This window comes from Lacerta agilis, chromosome 2, assembly GCF_009819535.1.
Source record: "Lacerta agilis isolate rLacAgi1 chromosome 2, rLacAgi1.pri, whole genome shotgun sequence".
Taxonomy (NCBI): Eukaryota; Metazoa; Chordata; class Lepidosauria; order Squamata; family Lacertidae; genus Lacerta; species Lacerta agilis.
In genome coordinates this window covers 114,674,638-114,694,615 of record NC_046313.1, presented here as the reverse complement: position 1 = coordinate 114,694,615, position 19,978 = coordinate 114,674,638, and the positions used below count along the sequence as shown (strand labels likewise).

General features: G+C 45.6%; 2 protein-coding genes across 2 annotated transcripts in view; both read right to left on the bottom strand.

The window, feature by feature from the left end:
• Positions 1-13,916, bottom strand: part of LOC117042526 — a 76,976-nt gene extending 63,060 nt beyond the window's left edge. The window contains 6 exon segments of the mRNA XM_033142068.1: positions 288-804; positions 1,759-1,853; positions 2,696-2,822; positions 4,045-4,299; positions 11,634-12,379; positions 13,783-13,916. Of these exon segments, the coding sequence (XP_032997959.1) occupies positions 288-804; positions 1,759-1,853; positions 2,696-2,822; positions 4,045-4,299; positions 11,634-12,379; positions 13,783-13,816 (1,774 nt within the window). The 5' untranslated portion in view covers positions 13,817-13,916.
• A 1,705-nt stretch (positions 13,917-15,621) lies between these two features.
• LOC117042525 (zinc finger protein 24-like) lies at positions 15,622-19,757 on the bottom strand. Its single transcript, XM_033142067.1, has 3 exons — positions 19,270-19,757; positions 16,610-16,730; positions 15,622-15,788 (listed from the first exon to the last, which is right to left on the bottom strand). Exons 1-3 carry the CDS (start codon positions 19,687-19,689, stop codon positions 15,622-15,624), a joined length of 708 nt encoding a protein of 235 aa, XP_032997958.1. The 5' UTR covers positions 19,690-19,757.
• Between the last annotated feature and the right edge of the window lie 221 nt (positions 19,758-19,978).

The window sequence follows — 19,978 nt, the reverse complement described above, 5'->3', positions numbered from 1 at the left end:
AAGGTGCTACTGGAAAGAATGCATGCACACTTCTCTGTTAGTGTGAGGCGCCAGATTTGGCATCGGATGTTTTCTGATCTCCCACAATGGTTAGATGGGTAGCTGCCATGGTTCCCCACCCCTAAAGATCTTTGTATACACCCCACCCCCACTCAAAAAAATTTTTTTGGGGGGGAATGCCATTTGTGGGTCATTGAAAATGTATGGGAAACCATCAGAACACACATTTCCAAAAACCAGTTACCTTTACACAAGTCCACCACATGTGGAAGTAAGTGCCTATCTACCTCTGTGAATTCTCTGGTGGCGAGTTAGGCTAGAACTGAGGTAGAAGCCCTTTTCACACTCCAAACACTGATAAGGTTTCTCCCCGGTATGAATTCTCTGATGGGAAATAAGGTGCGGCCTGTGTCGGAAGCTCTTCCCACATTCAGTGCATTGATACGGTTTCTCTCCTGTGTGAATTCTTCCATGAGAAGTGAGGTTCCTCTTCCGGGTAAAGCTCTTCCCACACTCTGAGCACCGATACGGTTTCTCTCCCGTGTGAGTTCTCTGATGAGAAGTAAGGCGAGAACTGTGATGGAAGCTCTTCCCACACTCCAAACATTTATATGGTTCCTCCCCTGTGTGGATTATCTGATGGGAAGTAAGGTGCGAAACATGACAGAACTTCTTTCCACAAGCCCAGCACTTATAGAGTTTCTCCCCTGCCTGAATACTCTGATGAGAAGTGAGACTTCTCTTCCTCGTGAAACTCTTCCCACATTCCAAGCATTTATATGGCTTCTCCCCTGTGTGGCTTCTCTGATGGGAAGTAAGGTAAGAACTGCGACGGAAGTCCTTTCCACATTCCAAGCATTTGTATGGTTTCTCTCCTGTGTGGATTCTCTGATGATGAATGAGAGTGATCTTCTGTTTGAAGCTCTTTCCGCACTCCAAGCACTGATACGGATTTTCCCCGGTGTGGATTCTTTGATGGCGAATGAGGGTTATTTTCTGCCTGAAGCTCTTTCCACATTCCAAGCACTGATACGGCTTCTCCCCAGTGTGGATTCTTTGATAGGGAATAATGGCAGGATTCCGGCGGAAGTTCTTTCTGCGGCGATTAGAGCCTAAGGAAGAAACGGGAGTCTCGAATCACTGAACAAGTTCAATCAATGCTTGTGATAAAAGGAGAAACTGAAAAGACTTGTTTTATTATTAAATTTATTTATTTATTTAGTAGATTTATATACCGTAAGATCTCAAGGCAGTTCACAGAATAAGATACAGGATAAAAAACAAGCAAAGCCCTTTACCGAGAGAGGCAATGATCTCTTCCATGACTTCTCTATGCAGCACTTTTTGGTGAGAATCCAGCACAGCCCACTCCTCATTTGAGAAATACACAGCGACGTCTTCAAAGGACACCGGACTCTAGAAGAGAAAGAAAACAGTCTCCTCTTTAACGTAAACATTATCTACCAGCAAAATCCGGGTGGCTAGTCAAGGAAAGGAGGCTGGTAACCCAGACGGGATGGCTGCATCTTCCTGGGGTTGGACTAGATGAGCCTCGGGGTCCCTTCCAACTCTACAATTCTATGATGCTATTATTATCCTGTAGAACGTAAACTGTCTTGAGTGGCTTCCCCAGTTCCTAGTGGGCAGCTTTGGCAGGAAGAAAGGGAAGGAGGAATTCTTTGCACCCAAGGAGGTGAGGAGGGGAAAGACACACCCTGGCAGCCCCTAGACTCTCTTCCCAGCGGTCCGTCTCCGTACCTGGTCAGGTGTCACAACAGCCGTTTCCCCTCCAGCACCAAGAAGAGATGGCTGAGTAGATATTGCCGGCATCATTCCATTCCACAAGAAGATCCCTGAGATCAGGACAAAAATTCCATTGATTTTGTAGTAAGGTTTAAGGCTTACTGGGGAATGATATACGTATAATGAAATTAAAAGAATGTTTAAAATAACAGAAAACCAGAAGCTTTTCTCTTGGGAATTATAGGGACAGAACTACCTAAACTCTATTGAAATTTATTCATGTATGTGACTACAGAGGCAAGAATTTTACTTGCCCCAAAATGGAAAGAAGCAGAAATCCCAGCAAAGGAAGAATGGATACGTAAACTTATGAAATATGCAGAAATGGAGAAACTTACCGGAAGAATAAGAAATCAAGATAAACTTTTTATTTTAAAAAAATGGCATTGGTTTATTGAATATTTGCAGATAAATTGCAAAGAGATAAAAACACTGGCAGGATTATTGTAATAAGAGTATATATTTAAAGAAGATGAATAAATTAGCAAATTAAGTTTATTAGGATATGCCGAAGATATTAAAAAATAAATTTCAGGAACCGCAGAAAGAGGGGAAAGGAAATCAAGTTTTGAAATGTCAAATGATCGTAAAATCAGTGAAATGTATAAATCTGAAAAGTATAAATAATTTTTTAAAAAACACCAATCGGTCAGTAGCAAAAAAAATTCTCGGAGGTTAAGTGACACAAATCTTAAGTATACCTTGACATTACAAAATGTCTCACATAACATTTATAGTGTGGACATTCATGTGCATTTTATATTTCAGTTCTATTAAAAACAAACCTATTGTTTAATTGGACGAAAGTGTCCTGCCTCCCTAAGATTCAGCAGAACCTAAAATATTTCCATTAATTCCTTGCATAAACAATAAAGAGGAGGTTAATCTTTACCCAACAAGGAGGCCCCTCCGTCCTCCTCCTGGGCTGTCCCCCGTCTCAGCGAATGCTCTCCGGCATCCAAGACAGTCTTCTCTGCCTCATGGAAATCACTGGTCCCTTCTGACGACATACCATTTACCTGAAATAGCAAGGAAGATCAAAAGAGGCATTGGGGTTAAGAAACAGAAAAAGGATTTGGACAAACTCACAAACATAGCTGTCAACTTTCGGATTTCAAAATAAGGGATCAGCAGCCTCACCTATGATAGTCACGTGGCAGTGGTGGGCGGGGCCAGAAGCAAAAGTGGGCGGGGCCAGTGGGAAAATATGCCGAGGCTCCACTCTGGGCGCAGCAGACCACGGCCACCAGGACCGGAGCGGAGAAGATGCCGAAGATCCTGCCTCGTCCCAAGCCCCACATCCCTCCACTCCGGGCTCGCTTCCCGCCGGCGCAGCAGCTGCCGCCGCAGCCGCATACGGTTCCGGCTGCCCGAGAGCCGCCGAGGAAAAGGCGGAGCCGGCAACAGTCCCCTCGCCTGCCTCTCTCTCTCTCCTCCGACGCTCCCCCCGCCCACCCCTCCCGCCCAGTGCAGGAGGCTGAGGCGAAGCTCCTGAGGAGAGCGAGCGAGCGAGAGGCAGCTGAGGAGAACTGCTCCCCCAGCACCCCCAAGGCGGAGTAGGAGGAAGAAGAAAATACCGGCAGCGGCAGCGCCGCTCCTGCCTCAGCCAAGTCCCATGGAGCGCGTGGAGCCTGCGCACAAAGAAAGAAGCAGGACGGAGCGAGGCTGCGAGTCCCTCCCCTCGGCGCTTACAAGTCCTCCTCCTTCTTTACCCTCCTCCTCCTCCTCCTTTCCCCTCCTCCTCCCTCCTCTGGCTGCTGCCTGTCTGCAGATAGTCTGGCTCTTAGTGACAGCAGGCAAAGAACGGGGGAGACGGGGAAGGAAGGGAATATACGGGTTTTTGATTAACCCGGGATTGCAGCGGGAAACGCGTTAAAAAACGTGGGAATCCCGGGAAATACGTGATACTTGACAGCACTGCTCACAAAGTGAGTTGCCTTATCAACATGCTCTCTACTGACCACATAATTTAGAGTGGCCACTTTATTTATAGTGGGGATAATTGACCACTTTTTTATATAGTGTGGGGGGGGGGGAATTATGATTTGGGGGGAAACAAAAACAAAATGAGTTGGGCAATTAATAAAATCAATTAAGCATATCTTCCCTGGAATTATTAGACCTAGAATTAAATTTTCTTACCTGCTGCTCTTCCTGCTTCCTGTCCTCTGCCTGACTCAGGAGGAAACCTTCCGCCAGGGCCACCGCCTGGGAACTGGTCTCCGCTCCACATTCCCTTACCCAGTTCCCCATCTCCGGGGGGAGGACAGCCAGGAACTGCTCCAGGATCACCAGGTCCAGGATCTGAGATTTTGTGTGAAGTTCTGGCTTCAGCCACCGACGGCAGAGATGGTGGAGTCGGCTGCAAACCTCTCGGGGACCCTTGGCCTCTGTGTAGTGGAATTGCCTGAACTGCTGCTGCTGCACATTTGAGCTGTCCTCTTCCCTCAATCTCTTCTCTGTGGTTTCTCCCCAGAATTCCTCACTGCTCCTAGTCTTGGTGGTTTGGGGACCCCTTCCTGCTGCAGGTTCTGATGAATCTTCTTCTTCCATCATTAATCTATGTTGTTGGAATGCCCCCAAAGGATTTAAAGGGAATTGTCCCTTTATTGCTAATTTTCTCTCCACTGTGATTGGAGGCGCTCCCAAATCCTGCAAATCCAACACACAGTTCTGTCAGCAAATTATTACTCTTAATCTCAGGGTCGTGGGTTTGAGCCCCACGTTGGGCAAAATAATCCTGCACCGCAGAGGGTTGGACTAGATGAGTTTTGGAGTGCCTTCCAATTCTGCAAGTCTGTGATTCCACAGTGGACATCAAAGAGGCTTCTCAACTTCTTGGAAGAGAGAAAGGAGCTTGGCTTTCTGGTGTGGGTGTTGTAGGGAGGGGGCACCCAGGTGAATCAACTGCCAGGGGTGCCTACTAGAATAAAATATTGCGAAGAATTATAATTCTTTGCTTTTTTCTGTGTGTTTTGTTTTTTCAAATATTTTTTGTGGATTATAATGTCTAGATTATATGTTTTTTTGGGGGTTGTTTGTTTGTTTATTTGTTTCTATTGGTTGATTTGATATGGTTGTATTTTTTTATTTGTTTCTATTAGTTGATTTGATATGGTTGTATTTTAGAAGTCTGAAATTAAATAAAGCTATTTTAATTTTTTTAAAAAAATAGAATAAAATATTGCGGTGTGGGTAGGTGAGCCCCACCCCACATCATCAATTGAATTGACACAATTTGAATGGCAATGCCAGAAAAAAAACATTCTGACAGTAAAAGCAGTTTGAACAGTCTCCCTCAGGTGGACTCTCCATCCTTGGATGTTTTTAAGCAGAGGTTGGATGGCCACCTGTCATGGATGCTTCAGCTGAGTTTATTCCTGCATTCAAGGGGGTTGGACTAGATGACCCCCGGGTCCCTTTCCATGTCTACCATTCTATGAAATATTTTATTGGGGGAGCCAAAGGGACCTGGGCCCCCTAGGCGTCAGCTCCGATGTCAAACCCTTTCCTGCTCCTCTCCTCCCCCCAATAAATTAAGGACTCCCTCCATCTCCCTCTCCCTCCAGCGCCTGCCTGCTATGGGGGGTCTGCTCATCCAGGGGGGTCTCCTCTCCTGCCCCCCTTCTCCCTGCCCCCCTTCCTATGCACCCTCCTCCCTGCAGCCCTGGGGCTCCCCTGCACCCAGATGTAGCAGCTCACCAGGTCCCCGAAGCACCTCGGGCAGAGAGGCAGAAGAAGCCGCTGGAAGCGTTGGCTCTGGAGGACCTCGCGACCCCGCACCCCCCCTTCCTCGCCACATTCAGGTCCTCTCTAGGAAAGGAACGCCGCCTCGTTTTAACTCTTCAGAAGCCGATCCGCAGGGTTTAATTAGAATAGAGAGAGAGAGAGAGATCGCCCTCTAGAAATAATGAAACATATATGTGTGTTTGTTTTAGTATTTCTAGAGGGATACACACACACTATTATATTATATTATTAATATTAGAAGACGCCTGCTTCTTGGGAGAAAAGCAATGACAAACCTACGACAAGGCTGTATATTGTCTCCCTGCTTATTTAACTTATATGCAGAATTCATCATGCGAAAGGCTGGACTGGATGAATCCCAAACCGGAATTAAGATTACCGGAAAAAATATCAACAACCTCAGATATGCTGATGATACTACCTTGATGGCAGAAAGTGAGGAGGAATTAAAGAACCTTTTAATGAGGGTGAAAGAAGAGAGCGCAAAATATGGTCTGAAGCTCAACATCAAAAAAACTAAGATCATGGCCACTGGTCCCATCACCTCCTGGCAAATAGAAGGGGAAGAAATGGAGGCAGTGAGAGATTTTACTTTCTTGGGCTCCATGATCACTGCAGATGGTGACAGCAGTCACGAAATTAGAAGACGCCTGCTTCTTGGGAGAAAAGCAATGACAAACCTAGACAGCATCTTAAAAAGCAAAGACATCCCCTTGCCAACAAAGGTCCGTATAGTTAAAGCTATGGTTTTCCCAGTAGTAATGTACGGAAGTGAGAGCTGGACCATCAAGAAGGCTGATCGCCGAAGAATGGATGCTTTTGAATTATGCTGCTGGAGGAGACTCTTGACAGTCCCATGGACTACAAGAAGATCAAACCTATCCATTCTCATAGAAATCAGCCCTGAGTGCTCACTAGAAGGACAGATCCTGAAGTTGAGGCTCCAGTACTTTGGCCACCTCATGAGAAGAGAAGACTCCCTAGAAAAGACCCCGATGTTGGGAAAGATGGGGGGCACAAGGAGAAGGGGATGACAGAGGATGAGATGGTTGGGCAGTGTTCTCGAAGCTACTAACATGAGTTTGGCCAAACTACGAGAGGCAGTGAAGGATAGGCGTGCCTGGCGTGCTCTGGTCCATGGGGTCATGAAGAGTCGGACACGACTGAATGACTGAACAACAAAAAAAATATTATATTATATTATATTATATTATATTATATTTTTTGTGTGTTTTATTATATCTACTAGTGCTTTAAACCCGTTAAATTAACAGGCGCTAGAACACATGTGGTCAAACATTTGGCCCGAATCACTAACTGTTTGCCACAGGCTCATCCGGTTTGGAGATAGCAATAGATCAGGCCATAAAGAGAAACTTTTCAGAACAAAGTATGTTCCACTTCTCATACAGAGGAGAAATACTGCCTGGAAAATGCCCACAACCACGGAATCCTTCTGTATCACTTACCACGTGAAGACAAAAAAAACACACACCCCAAAACTCAGTCAGGTTTTTCTCTTTCTTTGCAGGGGGAGAGAGAAAGGTTAATTTATAGGCCCGGCTTTGATGGTGTTTCCTGCTTGGCAGGGGGTTGGACTGGATGGCCCTTGTGGTCTCTTCCAACTCTATGAGTCTATGATTCTCTTTTTTCTTCCTTCCTTTGCATTCCTCTCTTTACTTTTGTTCTTTCTTTCTTTTCGATGTCATTTTTTCTAGATACAGTACCATATTTCTGCCGTTGAGCACTTCTTGGATCATTCTTTGTCTAGCTCCTTCCCTTTGACCTTACCGCCTTGGGTGACCCTGCTGGGAGTACGAGATTCCCCAAGGCTTCGCTCACAAGGGTCATAGGAACATGCAAGCCCCACTCACCACGACAAGGTGATGATCCAGCAAGTGGGTTATTATTATTACTCGAACTCAGGACGCAAGGGAGAAACGTGCTAAGAGGAAGTCACGCTTGGCAAATCCACACCGTGATCAACTCCCACCCGGAAACCAATGTCCCCACTGTGGAAAGACGTGTGGATCCAGAACTGGCCTCCAGTCACTCACAGACTCATTGTTAAAACTGTGTTTACTGAAGACAATCTTACTCGGCTACGAGTGATTCACTAAAGATGATGAAGAAAATAATAATAACTTTATTATTTATATGCCACCCACCGAGGACCTTCTGGCGGTTCCCTCCCTGCGAGAAGTGAGGTTACAGGGAACCAGGCAGATGGCTTTCTTGGTAGTGGCACCTGCCCTGTGGAACACCCTCCCATCAGATGTCAAGGAAATAAACAATTGTTGTTGTTGTTCAGTCGTTCAGTCGTGTCCGACTCTTCGTGACCCCATGGACCAGAGCACGCCAGGCACGCCTATCCTTCACTGCCTCCCGCAGTTTGGCCAAACTCATGTTGGCAACCCTGTTTAGGGAAGTTTTTAATGTTTGATGTTTTACCATGTTTTTAATATTCTGTTGTGAGCTGCCCAGAGTGGCTGGGTAAACCTAGCCAGATGGGTGGGGTATGATGGGAACTGTAGTCCGAAAACAGCTGGAGGCCCATGTTTGGGAAATCCTGCTCTATTGGGAGTGGATGACATCAAATCTGTGCTGTCAAAAGGGCTTTTGTCTCCCTTGGGACCTTCCAACATCAGGAGCACAGGAAGCTGCCATATCATACCAAGTCAGACCTAAATGGGCCAGCAATCACTGCTACTAGTTCAGACCCCATTTGGGTCTATGTGCATCCATCTTGCGCACCCGAGCGGATCAGTCAGCCACCTTAGAATCAATCCTTTCAAACATTTCATAGAATCATAGCGTTGGAAGAGACCACAAGGGCCATCCAGTCCAACCCCCTGCCAAGCAGGAAACACCATCAAAGCATTCCTGACAGATGGCTGTCAAGCCTCCGCTTAAAGACCTCCAAAGAAGGAGACTCCACCACACTCCTTGGCAGCAAATTCCACTGTCAAACAGCTCTTACTGTCAGGAAGTTCTTCCTAATGTTTAGGTGGAATCTTCTTTCTTGTAGTTTGAATCCATTGCCCCGTGTCCGCTTCTCTGGAGCAGCAGAAAACAACCTTTCACACTCCTCTATATGACATCCTTTTATATATTTGAACATGGCTATCATATCACCCCTTAACCTTCTCTTCTCCAGGCTAAACATACCCAGCTCCCTAAGCCGTTCCTCATAAGGCATCGTTTCCAGGCCTTTGACCATTTTGGTTGCCCTCTTCTGGACACGTTCCAGCTTGTCAATATCCTTCTTGAACTGTGGTGCCCAGAACTGGACACAGAATTCCAGGTGAGGTCTGACCAGAGCAGAATATAGTGGTAATATTACCTCCCTTGATCTAGCTATTGATGCAGCCCAGATTTTCATGGGCTTTTTTAGCTGCTGCATCACACTGTTGACTCATGTCAAGTTTATGGTCTACCAAGACTCCTAGATCCTTTTCACATGTACTGCTCTCAAGCCAGGTGTCACCCATCCTGTATTTGTGCCTTTCATTTTTTTTGCCCAAGTGTAGTACTTTGCATTTCTCCCTGTTAAAATTCATCTTGTTTGCTCTGGCCCAGTTGTCTAATCTGTTAAGGTCATTTTGAAGTGTGATCCTGTCCTCTGGGGTATTAGCCACCCCTCCTAATTTGGTGTCATCTGCAAACTTGATTTGATTTGAAAAAACCAATTGCCAATATACGCAGGCATAATGTACACCGTTTATTTTATTTTTACTTGCTTATTTAAAGCATTTTTTCCCCTGCTCTCAAACAGTCCTTGCACTCAGGCTAACAATCTAAAAGACAAGACACAAGAAGAAAAAGGATCAGGAGGGAGGAGGAGAATAGCACGTTCAAGCATAATTGCAGAGTCCTTGTAATGACCAGTGCCGAAAGCTGAGCCAATGTGAAGCCTCTTCTCTCCAATCTAGCCTGATGGATTGGTAAATGAGGGTAAGAACCCGATGGGCAGGACCAGCCCTACCACTGGACGGTGGGGTGGGGACTGATGATTTGGGGCATCATGACAAGGCAGCAAATGTATGGTCATGCAGTTTTATTTTACTGGCACGGAGGGTGAAGACACTTATGGGATCTTTTGCCTGAGGGGCCAAAATAACTTCCCTAGCTTTGGATCACGAGCAGGGCCGGCGCATCCATTAAGGCAAACTAGGCAATTGCCTAGGGCGCTAAAATGGAGGGGGCGTTGGCCAGGCTTGGGCGGGGGGCAGGACGGGCTAGCAGCAGCTTCTCCGCTGTAGCGGAGAGGTGCTGCTTTAAAAAAATAAATAATTAAACAATTTTTAAACAAAACATATAACAACAACAAAAACAATTCAAACAAACTACATAAAGAAGAAAAACTACAAAAAACTCATTATCTTTAACTACCTGTATTTTCCTCACATCTTAGTTTTTTTTAAAAAATAATAATATTTATTAAACAATTTTTAAACAAAACATATAACAACAAAAACAATTCAAACAAACTACATAAAGAAGAAAAAATACAAAAATCTAGAAGAAAAAATACAAAAAACTTGCGGAGAGGTGCTGCTTGCCCCCTACACCACCCCTGGCTCCCGCTAAAGCAGGCTTTGGCGGGAGGCGGGACAAGCGAGCAGCAGCTTCTCCGCTACAGCGGAGAAACCGCTGCTTACCTCTCCACCACCCCCACCTCCTGCTAAAGCAGGCTTGGGCGGGGGGGGCGCCAGAAGGTGGTCTCGCCTAGGGCACAAGAAGCCCTAGCACCGGTCCTGGTAATGGGCGTCGCAAGGGGGGGCCGTGGGGGTGGTCAGCCCCGGTTCCAGGGGAGGGGAGTGACACTTGGGCCAGCCCCGCCGCACCCCGAGCAAGCCGCGGAGCAAAGCCGCTCCGCCCCGCGGCCCATCCGGGGTCCGCCCGCTGGCGCCACTATGGGGCTGCCCCGCACGATTCCCGGCAGCACGGATGGGGAAGCCCCACGAGCCGGCGCTCGCTCGGTGGGTCGCCACTGGAGCAGCAGTGCCACCGGGATGGACAGTCTGTCCTGACGCATGCGTCGCGACGTCCCGCCCCCAGGGGGGTGCCTCCACGCGGCAACGCCGCCCCGGGCACCCAAGAGGCTCCCTATGCCTCTGCTTTGGGTATTCCACACTCTGACTTAGGGAGTGGGCCCCCGTTTCCTATTCTGCCTCAAGCAAAAAAAATATTCTCCCTGCTGGCTCTGCTGAGGTCGGTTGTTGGTCTTACAGTACTGTACAAATCAAAAGTAAATTCGGCTTTTCCTCAGGCACCGGAGCACGGTAAAAATTTATGGGAATAAGCCCCATGGAATAAGCATACAGAGTGTGTCTGTTTGTAGATTCTGTTCCCTTGGGCTTTCATGACCTGGAAGCTTTACGCCGGCTCCCTCGGCCAGTAAAGCGAGTTGAGCGCCGCAACCCCTGAGTCGTCCGCGACTGGACCTAACGGTCAGAGGTCCCTTTACCTTTTAAGGTGATGATACCTCCAATTGATGATGGGAGCTGAGTGCTCCCATAGAGAAGCTGCATGACCTGCTCAGGCGAGGAAGGCTTGTGGGTGGGTGGGGACTAGTGGGAGCCTTGCAGGAGCTATGCCCTGGCACGGTTTATACCACATTTTGGACCACCAATCAATTACCTATAGACCATAACTTCTCTCTATGTTACTAAAGCAAGTGGAAATCAAATTTTAAAAAACAGTTAGGTTTCTTCGTTGTCAGCTAATTAATATGACTCCTTGCCTGGCATTCATTTGTACAGTAAGTGAGGGATAGAATCTTGTTCTACAGTTTTTCCTGAGTGCGGAAGAGTGATGTGCATCTTCTGAATAAAGCTCTATCCATGTCTAAAGGATTAGTCTCTTCCCTGCGTAGATTCTTCGATGGTGTTGAAGGTGTGCAGTGATGCTGAGGTGATGTTTATGTGGATTCTGCTTGGTGAATTATTTGATGAGATCATTGGTTTTGGGTGTGTGTTTTTTTGTAAATAACTTTTTATTGTATCTCCAGCGGTGACAGTCTACAAATGATGAGATTACTGTTCAGACAGAAGTATTTTCCACTCTCTAATCAATTACACCGTTTCCCCACGGTGTGAATTCTTTTGATGAGAAGCTAGAATTTTCTTTTCACCGAAGCTCTTTCCACACTCTGAGCACCGATACGGTTTCTCCCCTGTGTGGATTCTCTGATGAGAAGTGAGGTATCTGCTGAGGCGGAAGCACTTCCCACACTCTGAACATTTATATGGCGTCTCCCCTGTGTGAATTGTTTGGTGAGAAGTCAGGTGACTCTTCTGAGTGAAGCGTTTCTCGCACTCGGGGCACTGATATGGTTTCTCGCCTGTGTGAAGTGTTTGGTGGGATGTAAGGTGAGAAATACTGATGAAGCTCTTTCCGCACTCTAAGCACTGATGCGGCGTCTCTCCCGTGTGAAATTTTTGATGTTTTGTTAGAGTGACATTGTGCCTGAAGCTCTTTCCGCACTCCAAGCACTGGAATAATTTCTGTCCTGTGTGAATGGTTTCATGTGAAGTGAGATATCTCTTCTGCCTGAAGGTCTTTCCACATTCCAAGCACTGGTATGGTTTCTCTCCTGTGTGAATTCTCTGATGAGGAATGATGTTCACTTTCCGAGTGAAGCACTTTCCACACTCCAAGCATTTGTATGGTTTCTCCCCTGTGTGAATTCTTTGATGATTAGTGAGAACCCACTTGTGAGTGAAGCTCTTTCCACATTCCTGGCACTGGTGTGGTTTGTCATTTGTAGGGGTCCTTTGAGGCGGAGTGGGGCTGGAACCATGCTGAAAACCCTTTCCACCTGCTGTAATGAAAACAGGAAAGAGACTGAGATAGAAATGGAGCCCCCAATCACACAGTATACAGGCAAAACTAAAAAAATTAGAATATCGTGGAAAGGTTCATTTCTTTCAGTAATTCAACTTAAAAGGTGAAACTAATATATGAGATAGACTCATGACATGCAAAGCGAGATATGTCAAGCCATTATTTGTTATAATTGTGATGATTATGGTGCACAGCTGATGAGAACCCCAAATTAACAATCTCAACTTTGGGGTTTTCATCAGCTGTGCGCCATAATCATCACAATTATAACAAGCAAAGGCTTGACATATCTTGCTTTGCATGTCATGAGTCTTATCTCATATATTAAACTCCAGTAACTAATGAAAACAATTGCTTACATAATGGACTTTTCCGCGATATTCTAATTTTTTGAGTTTCACCTGTAAATTCCAATGCTTGAAACATCTGAGGCAAGATCGGACGGCAATTTACAAAACAGAATGTTTTTTCTGTTGTTGTTTTGCAATATATATATATATCTTAAAATAAAATTAGGGTTTTCATTTATATGGAAAGGTAGAATTATAGAACTATATAAAAACTAATGTATAAAGTTTAAATTTTAGCATTTACACATGCCAGCAGTGGGGCAGGATGAGGCATGAGGTTACAGGAAATGTCCAATCTGTTAGTTTATGTTGATGTTCATGGGTTGTTGTTGTTGTAGAATTTTTTGAATAACAAACAAACAAACAAACATTTGGACATTTCCTTTTGGAAATGTCCAAAAATTACTCAAAATCATGAAGGACTTTGAAACAAATTTTATATAGATTTATTTATCTATATTTATATAGTGCAGTATCATTAAAAAATATATATCAAAGCGGTTTGCAGAAATGAAAACAAAGCCATAACAATAATACATGAAAAAATTAAAAAGATCAATAGTCTGGGATGGCAGGAGGCAAAATCCAGCAACATCTGAATTTTTATTTATTTACAGTCATACCTTGGTTTTCAAACAGCTTAGTTCACGAACAACTTGGAAGCCGAACGCCGCAAACCCAGAAGTAGGTTTTCTGGTTTGCGAACTTTGCCTCAGAAGCCGAACATCCGGTGTGACTTCCGCGGCTTCTGATTGGCTGCAGGACGCTCCTGCAGCCAATCGGAAGCCGCGCCTTGGTTTCCAAATGTTTCGGAAGTCGAACGGACTTCCGGAACGCATTCTGTTCGAAAACCAAGGTACGACTGTACTTACTTATTAAAATTTGAATAGCGCCCTTCACCCAAAGCTCTTCATGAGTTTCATAATATTAAAATACAAAATAGGAACACAAAATAGATAATAGAAGCCAAGCCAAATCCTGGATGGTTTCAGGAGCACCCCAGAAACACGAGAGAAACACAGAGCCTCACCGAGAGACACGACGACCTTACAGTTTTCCTCCATGACTTCCTTGTGCAGCCCTCTCTGGTCAGGATCCAGCAGAGCCCATTCCTCCTCCGTGAAATGCACAGCCACATCCTGGAACGACACGGGGCCCTAGAAGAGAAAGATTTAACATATTCTTCTTTATTCTTAGGACCCTCATACCTAAGGGACCGCCTCTCCTGGTATGTCCCGGGTAGGACCTTAAGGTCCTCAAATAATAACTTTTTGGAGGTCCCGAGCCACAAGGATACTAGGTTGGCTTCAACTAGGGCCAGGGCCTTCTCAGTACTGGCCCTGACTTGGTGGAACGGTCTGCCACAAGAGACCAGGGCCCTGCGGGATTTGGCATCTTTCCGCAGGGCCTGCAAGACAGAGCTGTTCCACCTAGCCTTTGGGTTGGTTTCAGTTTAACCCTGATGTTTCATTCTTTTGGTGTGGTTGGTGGGCTACTTAAAAATGAGGCTGCAGTCTAGATTAAATTTTAAATTGTATTTTAATCTGTATTTTAATGAATTGTTTTATGTTTTTGTTGTGGTTTTATTGGTGTTAGCCGCCCTGAGCCCAGTTTGGCGGGGAAGGGTGGGGTATAAATAAAATTTTATTATTATTATTATTATTATTATTATTAGGAACATAAACATGATCTACTAGCAAAATCCAGAAGGCTAGAAAAGGGAAAGGCGGCCGGGTCTTATTGTCCAGGATTTAAACCAGGATAAAATCTGACAACATTTGGATTCAGTTCATACGGGATGTAGCAGGCTATTAACATCAATGTATTAGGATCATGCTTCTGGCCCAGAGATGGAAAGAAGGAGAAGTATCACCCAGAGAAGAGTGGCAGACCAAGCTGATGGAATATGCAGAAATGGCAAGACTGACAGGAAAGATCAGAAACCAGGAAGGCCAACTATTTTCAAAAGACTGGAATAACTTTTTTAATATATTCGAAAGACCACTGTAGGCAGTTGAAATCCTTGGCAGGAATGCAATCGCACTTGTAAAGTAAAATGAACTTTGGTTACCATGATAATATCATAGATAGATAACGGTAAAAGGTGCAGGAATTCTTTTATTTTGATTTTTACGAAATGGAACAAATGGAGGGAGGGAAGGAGGTCTGAAGGTTCAAAAGAACGTCTTTTTATTTTTTACCCGGAATGGTTATGTTTATTGTGTACAACTTTGTGTAAAACTAATAATTTAAAAAAAAAATCAAAAAGAGGATAATAACACAGCATCAATTTATATAAGAATGTATGGGAGTATATTACATTAGGCTTTTGTACAATTCAAAGTGTTGGTGCTGACCTTTAAAGCCCTAAATGGCCTCGGCCCAGTATACCTGAAGGAGCGTCTCCACCCCCATCGTTCAGCCCAGACACTGAGGTCCAGCGCCAAGGGCCTTCTGGTGGTTCCCTCCCTGCGAGAAGTGAGGTTACAGGGAACCAGGCACAGGGCCTTCTCAGTAGTGGCGCCCGCCCTGTGGAATGCCCTCCCATCTCATGTCAAAGAGATAAACAACTAACTGATATTCAGAAAATATCTGAAGGCAGCCCTGTTTAGGGAAGATTTAATCTGTGATATTTTAATGTATTTTAATCTTTGTTGGAAGCCGCCCAGAGTGGCTGGGGAGACCGAGCCAGATGGGCGGGGTACAAATAATAAATTATATTATTATTATTATTAACTCATTTTTTATTATTATATCATATTATTAACTCTCTTTCTTACACGCATCTTGGTTCTTTTCACCCCCTAACTTTCTCCCCTCCCCCACCCGTATCACTTTATTTCTAAAAAATGAAATAAGGATTTAAACCTTAATGATGGGCACCCACAGCCTTCGTCAAAGGAAGAATCAAAGGGAAGGAGAGAGATTCGGTCAGGCCCTTCGTTTCCCCTACCTGATCTGGTCCCATGGCGACTGCTTCCCCTCTGCCAGAAGGAAGATGCAGCCGAGACGGTCCTGCCAGCATCATTCCATCACCTGGGAGAGACAAGGAGGAGTGGGGGAGACAGCAGCACACGTTTGTCGAAAATACACACTGAGATAAGTTTACAGATTGTCTCACCCGTTTTATACACTCTGAATGTTTAGGACTCCCCCCCCCCTTTTTTTTGTTCATCTCCACTCCTTGTAAGCCATCAGCGACAAATTCGTTTTCCTCCATGTGGAAAAGCTTTGAGTGCTGAAAATAACACAGAATTGTAGAATCTTAAGAGTTGGAAGGGACCCGAGGGTCATCTAGTCACTGGCGAAGGAAGAAGAAGAAGAAGAAGAAGAAGAAGAAGAGAAGTGTGGTGGAGTCTACTTCTTTGGAGGTCTTTGGAGGCCAGTGTGGTGTAGTGGTTAAGAGCAGTAGACTCGTAATCTGGGGAACCGGGTTCGTGTCGCTGCTCCTCCACATGCAGCTGCTGGGTGACCTTGGGCTAGTCACACTTCTCTGAAGTCTCTCAGCCCCACTCACCTCACAGAGTGTTTGTTGTGGGGGAGGAAGGGAAAGGAGAATGTTAGCCGCTTTGAGACTCCTTCGGGTAGTGAAAAGCGGGATATCAAATCCAAACTCTTCTTCTTCTTCTTCTTCTAGCGGAGGCTTGACAGCCATCTGTCAGGAATGCTTTGGTGGTGTTTCCTGCTTGGCAAGGGGTTGGACTGGATGGCCCTTGTCTCTTCCAACTCTATGATTCTATGATTCTTGCAGCCCACTTGGTCCGAGAGGTTGGACTGCCCTGTCTTTATTGCATCCACTGTCTTTATTGCATAGCAGCGGATCCGACCCACTTCAAGCCTGCCCCGTTAATCCTTACCTGGTAAGGTGGCACCTTGGTCCCCCTCCTGCACGACCACCCATCTCAGGGGACTCCCTCTGGCGTCCAAAGACGTCTTCTCTGCCTCAGGGAAACCAGTGGCCCCTTCTGCAAACAGGCCCTTTGCCAGAAACAGGGGATGGGGAGCAGGATTAGAAAAGGAATATCAGAGGCAAAGACTCGGGATGCTTTCAGAAAAGCTTGGCAAATGACGGGAAGCGGGGTTTCCGTCCGTGAATTATTATTCTTATTATTTACATTATTAACAACCCAAATAGCAGGGTATTACAGGGCTGCCATACATCCTGGTTTCCCCGGATACATCCTGGAATTGGGCTGCAAAATGATGTCCGGGCGGATTTTTGCTGAATTGGCAAAATATCCAGGGAAACCTAGAAGGCTATGGCAAGCATGGCAATTTTTTAATATAACGGAATCTCGGTTTTCGAATGTGATCCATTCCGGAAGACCGTTCAACTTCTGAAACGTTTGAAAACTGAAAACTGAAAGCAGAAGCCTCAATACAACAGGGAAACTCAAAATGGAAGCCACGTAGCACATTCGGCTTCCAAAAATCATTTGAAAACCGGAGCAATTACTGTATTTTTCCGTGTAGAAGACTAGGGTTTTTTTTCCTAAAAAAGAATGTCAAAAATTAGGGGGCTTCTTATACACAGATACATCTCCCCCCCCATTTTCTTAAATATGAGTCCCCCCAAAATAGTCTTATACATGGGGGTGTCTTATAGACAGAAAAACATGGCACTTCCAGGTTTGGGCGTTTGGGAATGGAGACATTCGACTACGGAGGCATTCGAAAACCGAGGTTCCACTGTATTAAAAAATGCTTTAAAAATCCAAGGAAAGCCCGAAAACAACTCTGACAAAAAAAAAAAAAAGCTTGACAACCTTTTGTATACATCATGCGAGCAATAACTAAATAGTGAATATAAATCACCAATATTTCCTGAGCTGGCACGGAGAGCAAATGTTGAACATTGAAGTCCAAAGCCTAGGAAATAAAATCCCACCAAATGACAGAGAAACATTCTAGAGTCTCCACGCCCAAGGAAACTTGCAGTCTATGTGTGATTTCTTTTCCGGCAAAAGCAGTTATGGGGTACCCTCCCTCAGTGGCGTAGCAATGGGGGGCAGGGCGGGGGGGCAGTCCACTCCCGGTGCCACATCTCCGGGGGTGACAAGGCATGAGGTTTGCCACCACCAGCGCTCCAGCGCCATGCGGACGCTGCAGCCACGAGAGGAGGATCCCGGCGCCGTCTGTGTGGTGTTGGAGTGGCGGCGCCCAGGGGCGTAGCAAAGGGGGGGCGGAGCCCCCGGTTACCATAATGGAGGGGGTGACAAATTATGAAGTAATTTTTTAAAATATATATATATATATATTGACATTTTTTTTAAATGCCTGCTCCGAAGGTCTTATCTTACTATACTAGGGATTATATAGCTATATATGAAATTTCATGCATATCGGTTAATATCTTGACCCTCCTCCACCAAAATAGCTGTTCACTTGGCTGTTTTCCTGTGTCGTGAAGGCTGAAATTTCAGTTCAGAGAACACTTTACTGTTCCCAACCCTAACCCTGTGGAAAGCCATCTAATTAGACTTTAATTTGATTTTGAGATGTTTTTAGGAGGTGATTTAATTATTGTTTGATTTTATACCAATGTTATGTAACTGATGTTAGCCACCCTGAGCCCGACTTCGGCCGGGGAGGGTGGGATATAAATAAAAGTTTTTTTTATTATCATTACTTGTTATTATTCCTTTGTAAGAAAATATGAAATAATGTAAAACCATTTTCTGCGCACGGGGGGGGGGATCAATGGAGGGGGGTTGACAAGAAATTTTCCGCACCAGGTACCACCTGAACTTCCCATGACTGGGGGGGGGGTGACAAATTTTTTTTTGCCCCCGTGTACCAATTTATCTTGCTACGCCCCTGGCGGTGCCAGCAACCTGCCACATAGTGTGCATGTGCGGTGTCACTACATATGACTCATGCGCCGTATGTGGCGACACATGCGTCGTACATGGCGATGCTGCGCATGCACACTGCATAGCGATGCCCTGCCCCCGGGTGCACATCGTGTCTGCCGCTCCAGGTGCCCGAACTCTTAAGATTTAGTGTCAGGAAATAATGTAGTCCTGGACACAGCAGAGTGAACGCAGGTTTTCTGGAAGCTTCTGGCTGTAGAGCATTGACTGGACAGCACAACGCAGGAACTCAGCAACTCACTTGGATAACTATATACAGTATTTATTGAATCAACTAGTATCCATAAGTTACTATGTACAGGCTTTGGAAATAAAAGAAACAAAAGTAAAACCTCTCCTCTCTGTCTCTCTCTCTCTCAACCTTCAGTAACCAAACTACAAACACCACACCACTAACAACCACAACAAGCTCTCACACAGAGCTCATTCTTTAGGAACTCCTTGACCAATCACAGGTCGTTGCTAAGGGTCTGGAGAGAGAGCAGATCTTGGCTTTCAGCCAACTGTTACCGGTAATTGCTATAGAGGTGATTAGCTGACTTTCTGCACGTAGGCACTTTGAAATCTCTAACACGAGCGGCTTCCTACGCTGCTGCCCTGCCTCACACTCCTGCCTCCTAAGAATTAGGGTATAAAGCTCTCACCTGCAGCTCTTCCTGCTTCTTCTCCTCTGCCCGGCTCAGGAGGAAACCTTCGGCCAGGGCCACCGCCTGGGAACTGGTCTCTGCTCCGCATTCCCTCACCCAGCTCTCCATCTCCGGGGGGAGGACGGCCAGGAACTGCAACAGGATCACCAGGTCCAGGATCTGGTTTTTCGTGCGTCGCTCTGGATTCAACCACTCGCGGCAGAGACGGTGGAGCCGGTTGCAAACCTCTCGGGGCCCTTTGGCTTCCTGGTAGCAGAAATGCCTAAACTGCTGGCGCTGTACATCCGAGCTGAGGGCTTCCTCCTCGCCCAGGATCTCCTGCGTGGTTCTTTCCAAAAATTCCCCGCTGTTCCCAATGTTGAAGTCACTGGGCACTCTTCTTCTTGCAAGTCCAGCTAAGTCTTGCTTGTCCATCATTGATCTGGGCTCCCAAGAAGATTCTGAATCTTCCTTCTTCTTCGAAGACTGCACTGACCAGAGGTGTCACACCAATTCCTGCAAAGCCAACACATTGTCTTGTTAGAGAACCACTGTATTGTCTTTTTATTTAGTTATTTATTTTCCAAATATATACATTTCATTCGTTTTACAATTTATTCAACATTTCCAAATTGTGACTTCCTTCCCCTCCTTCTGCCGTCCCTTAAATTAAAATTTTTTAACGTCTTCTGCACCTTCAAGTTCATTTTACTCGCTCATTCATTTA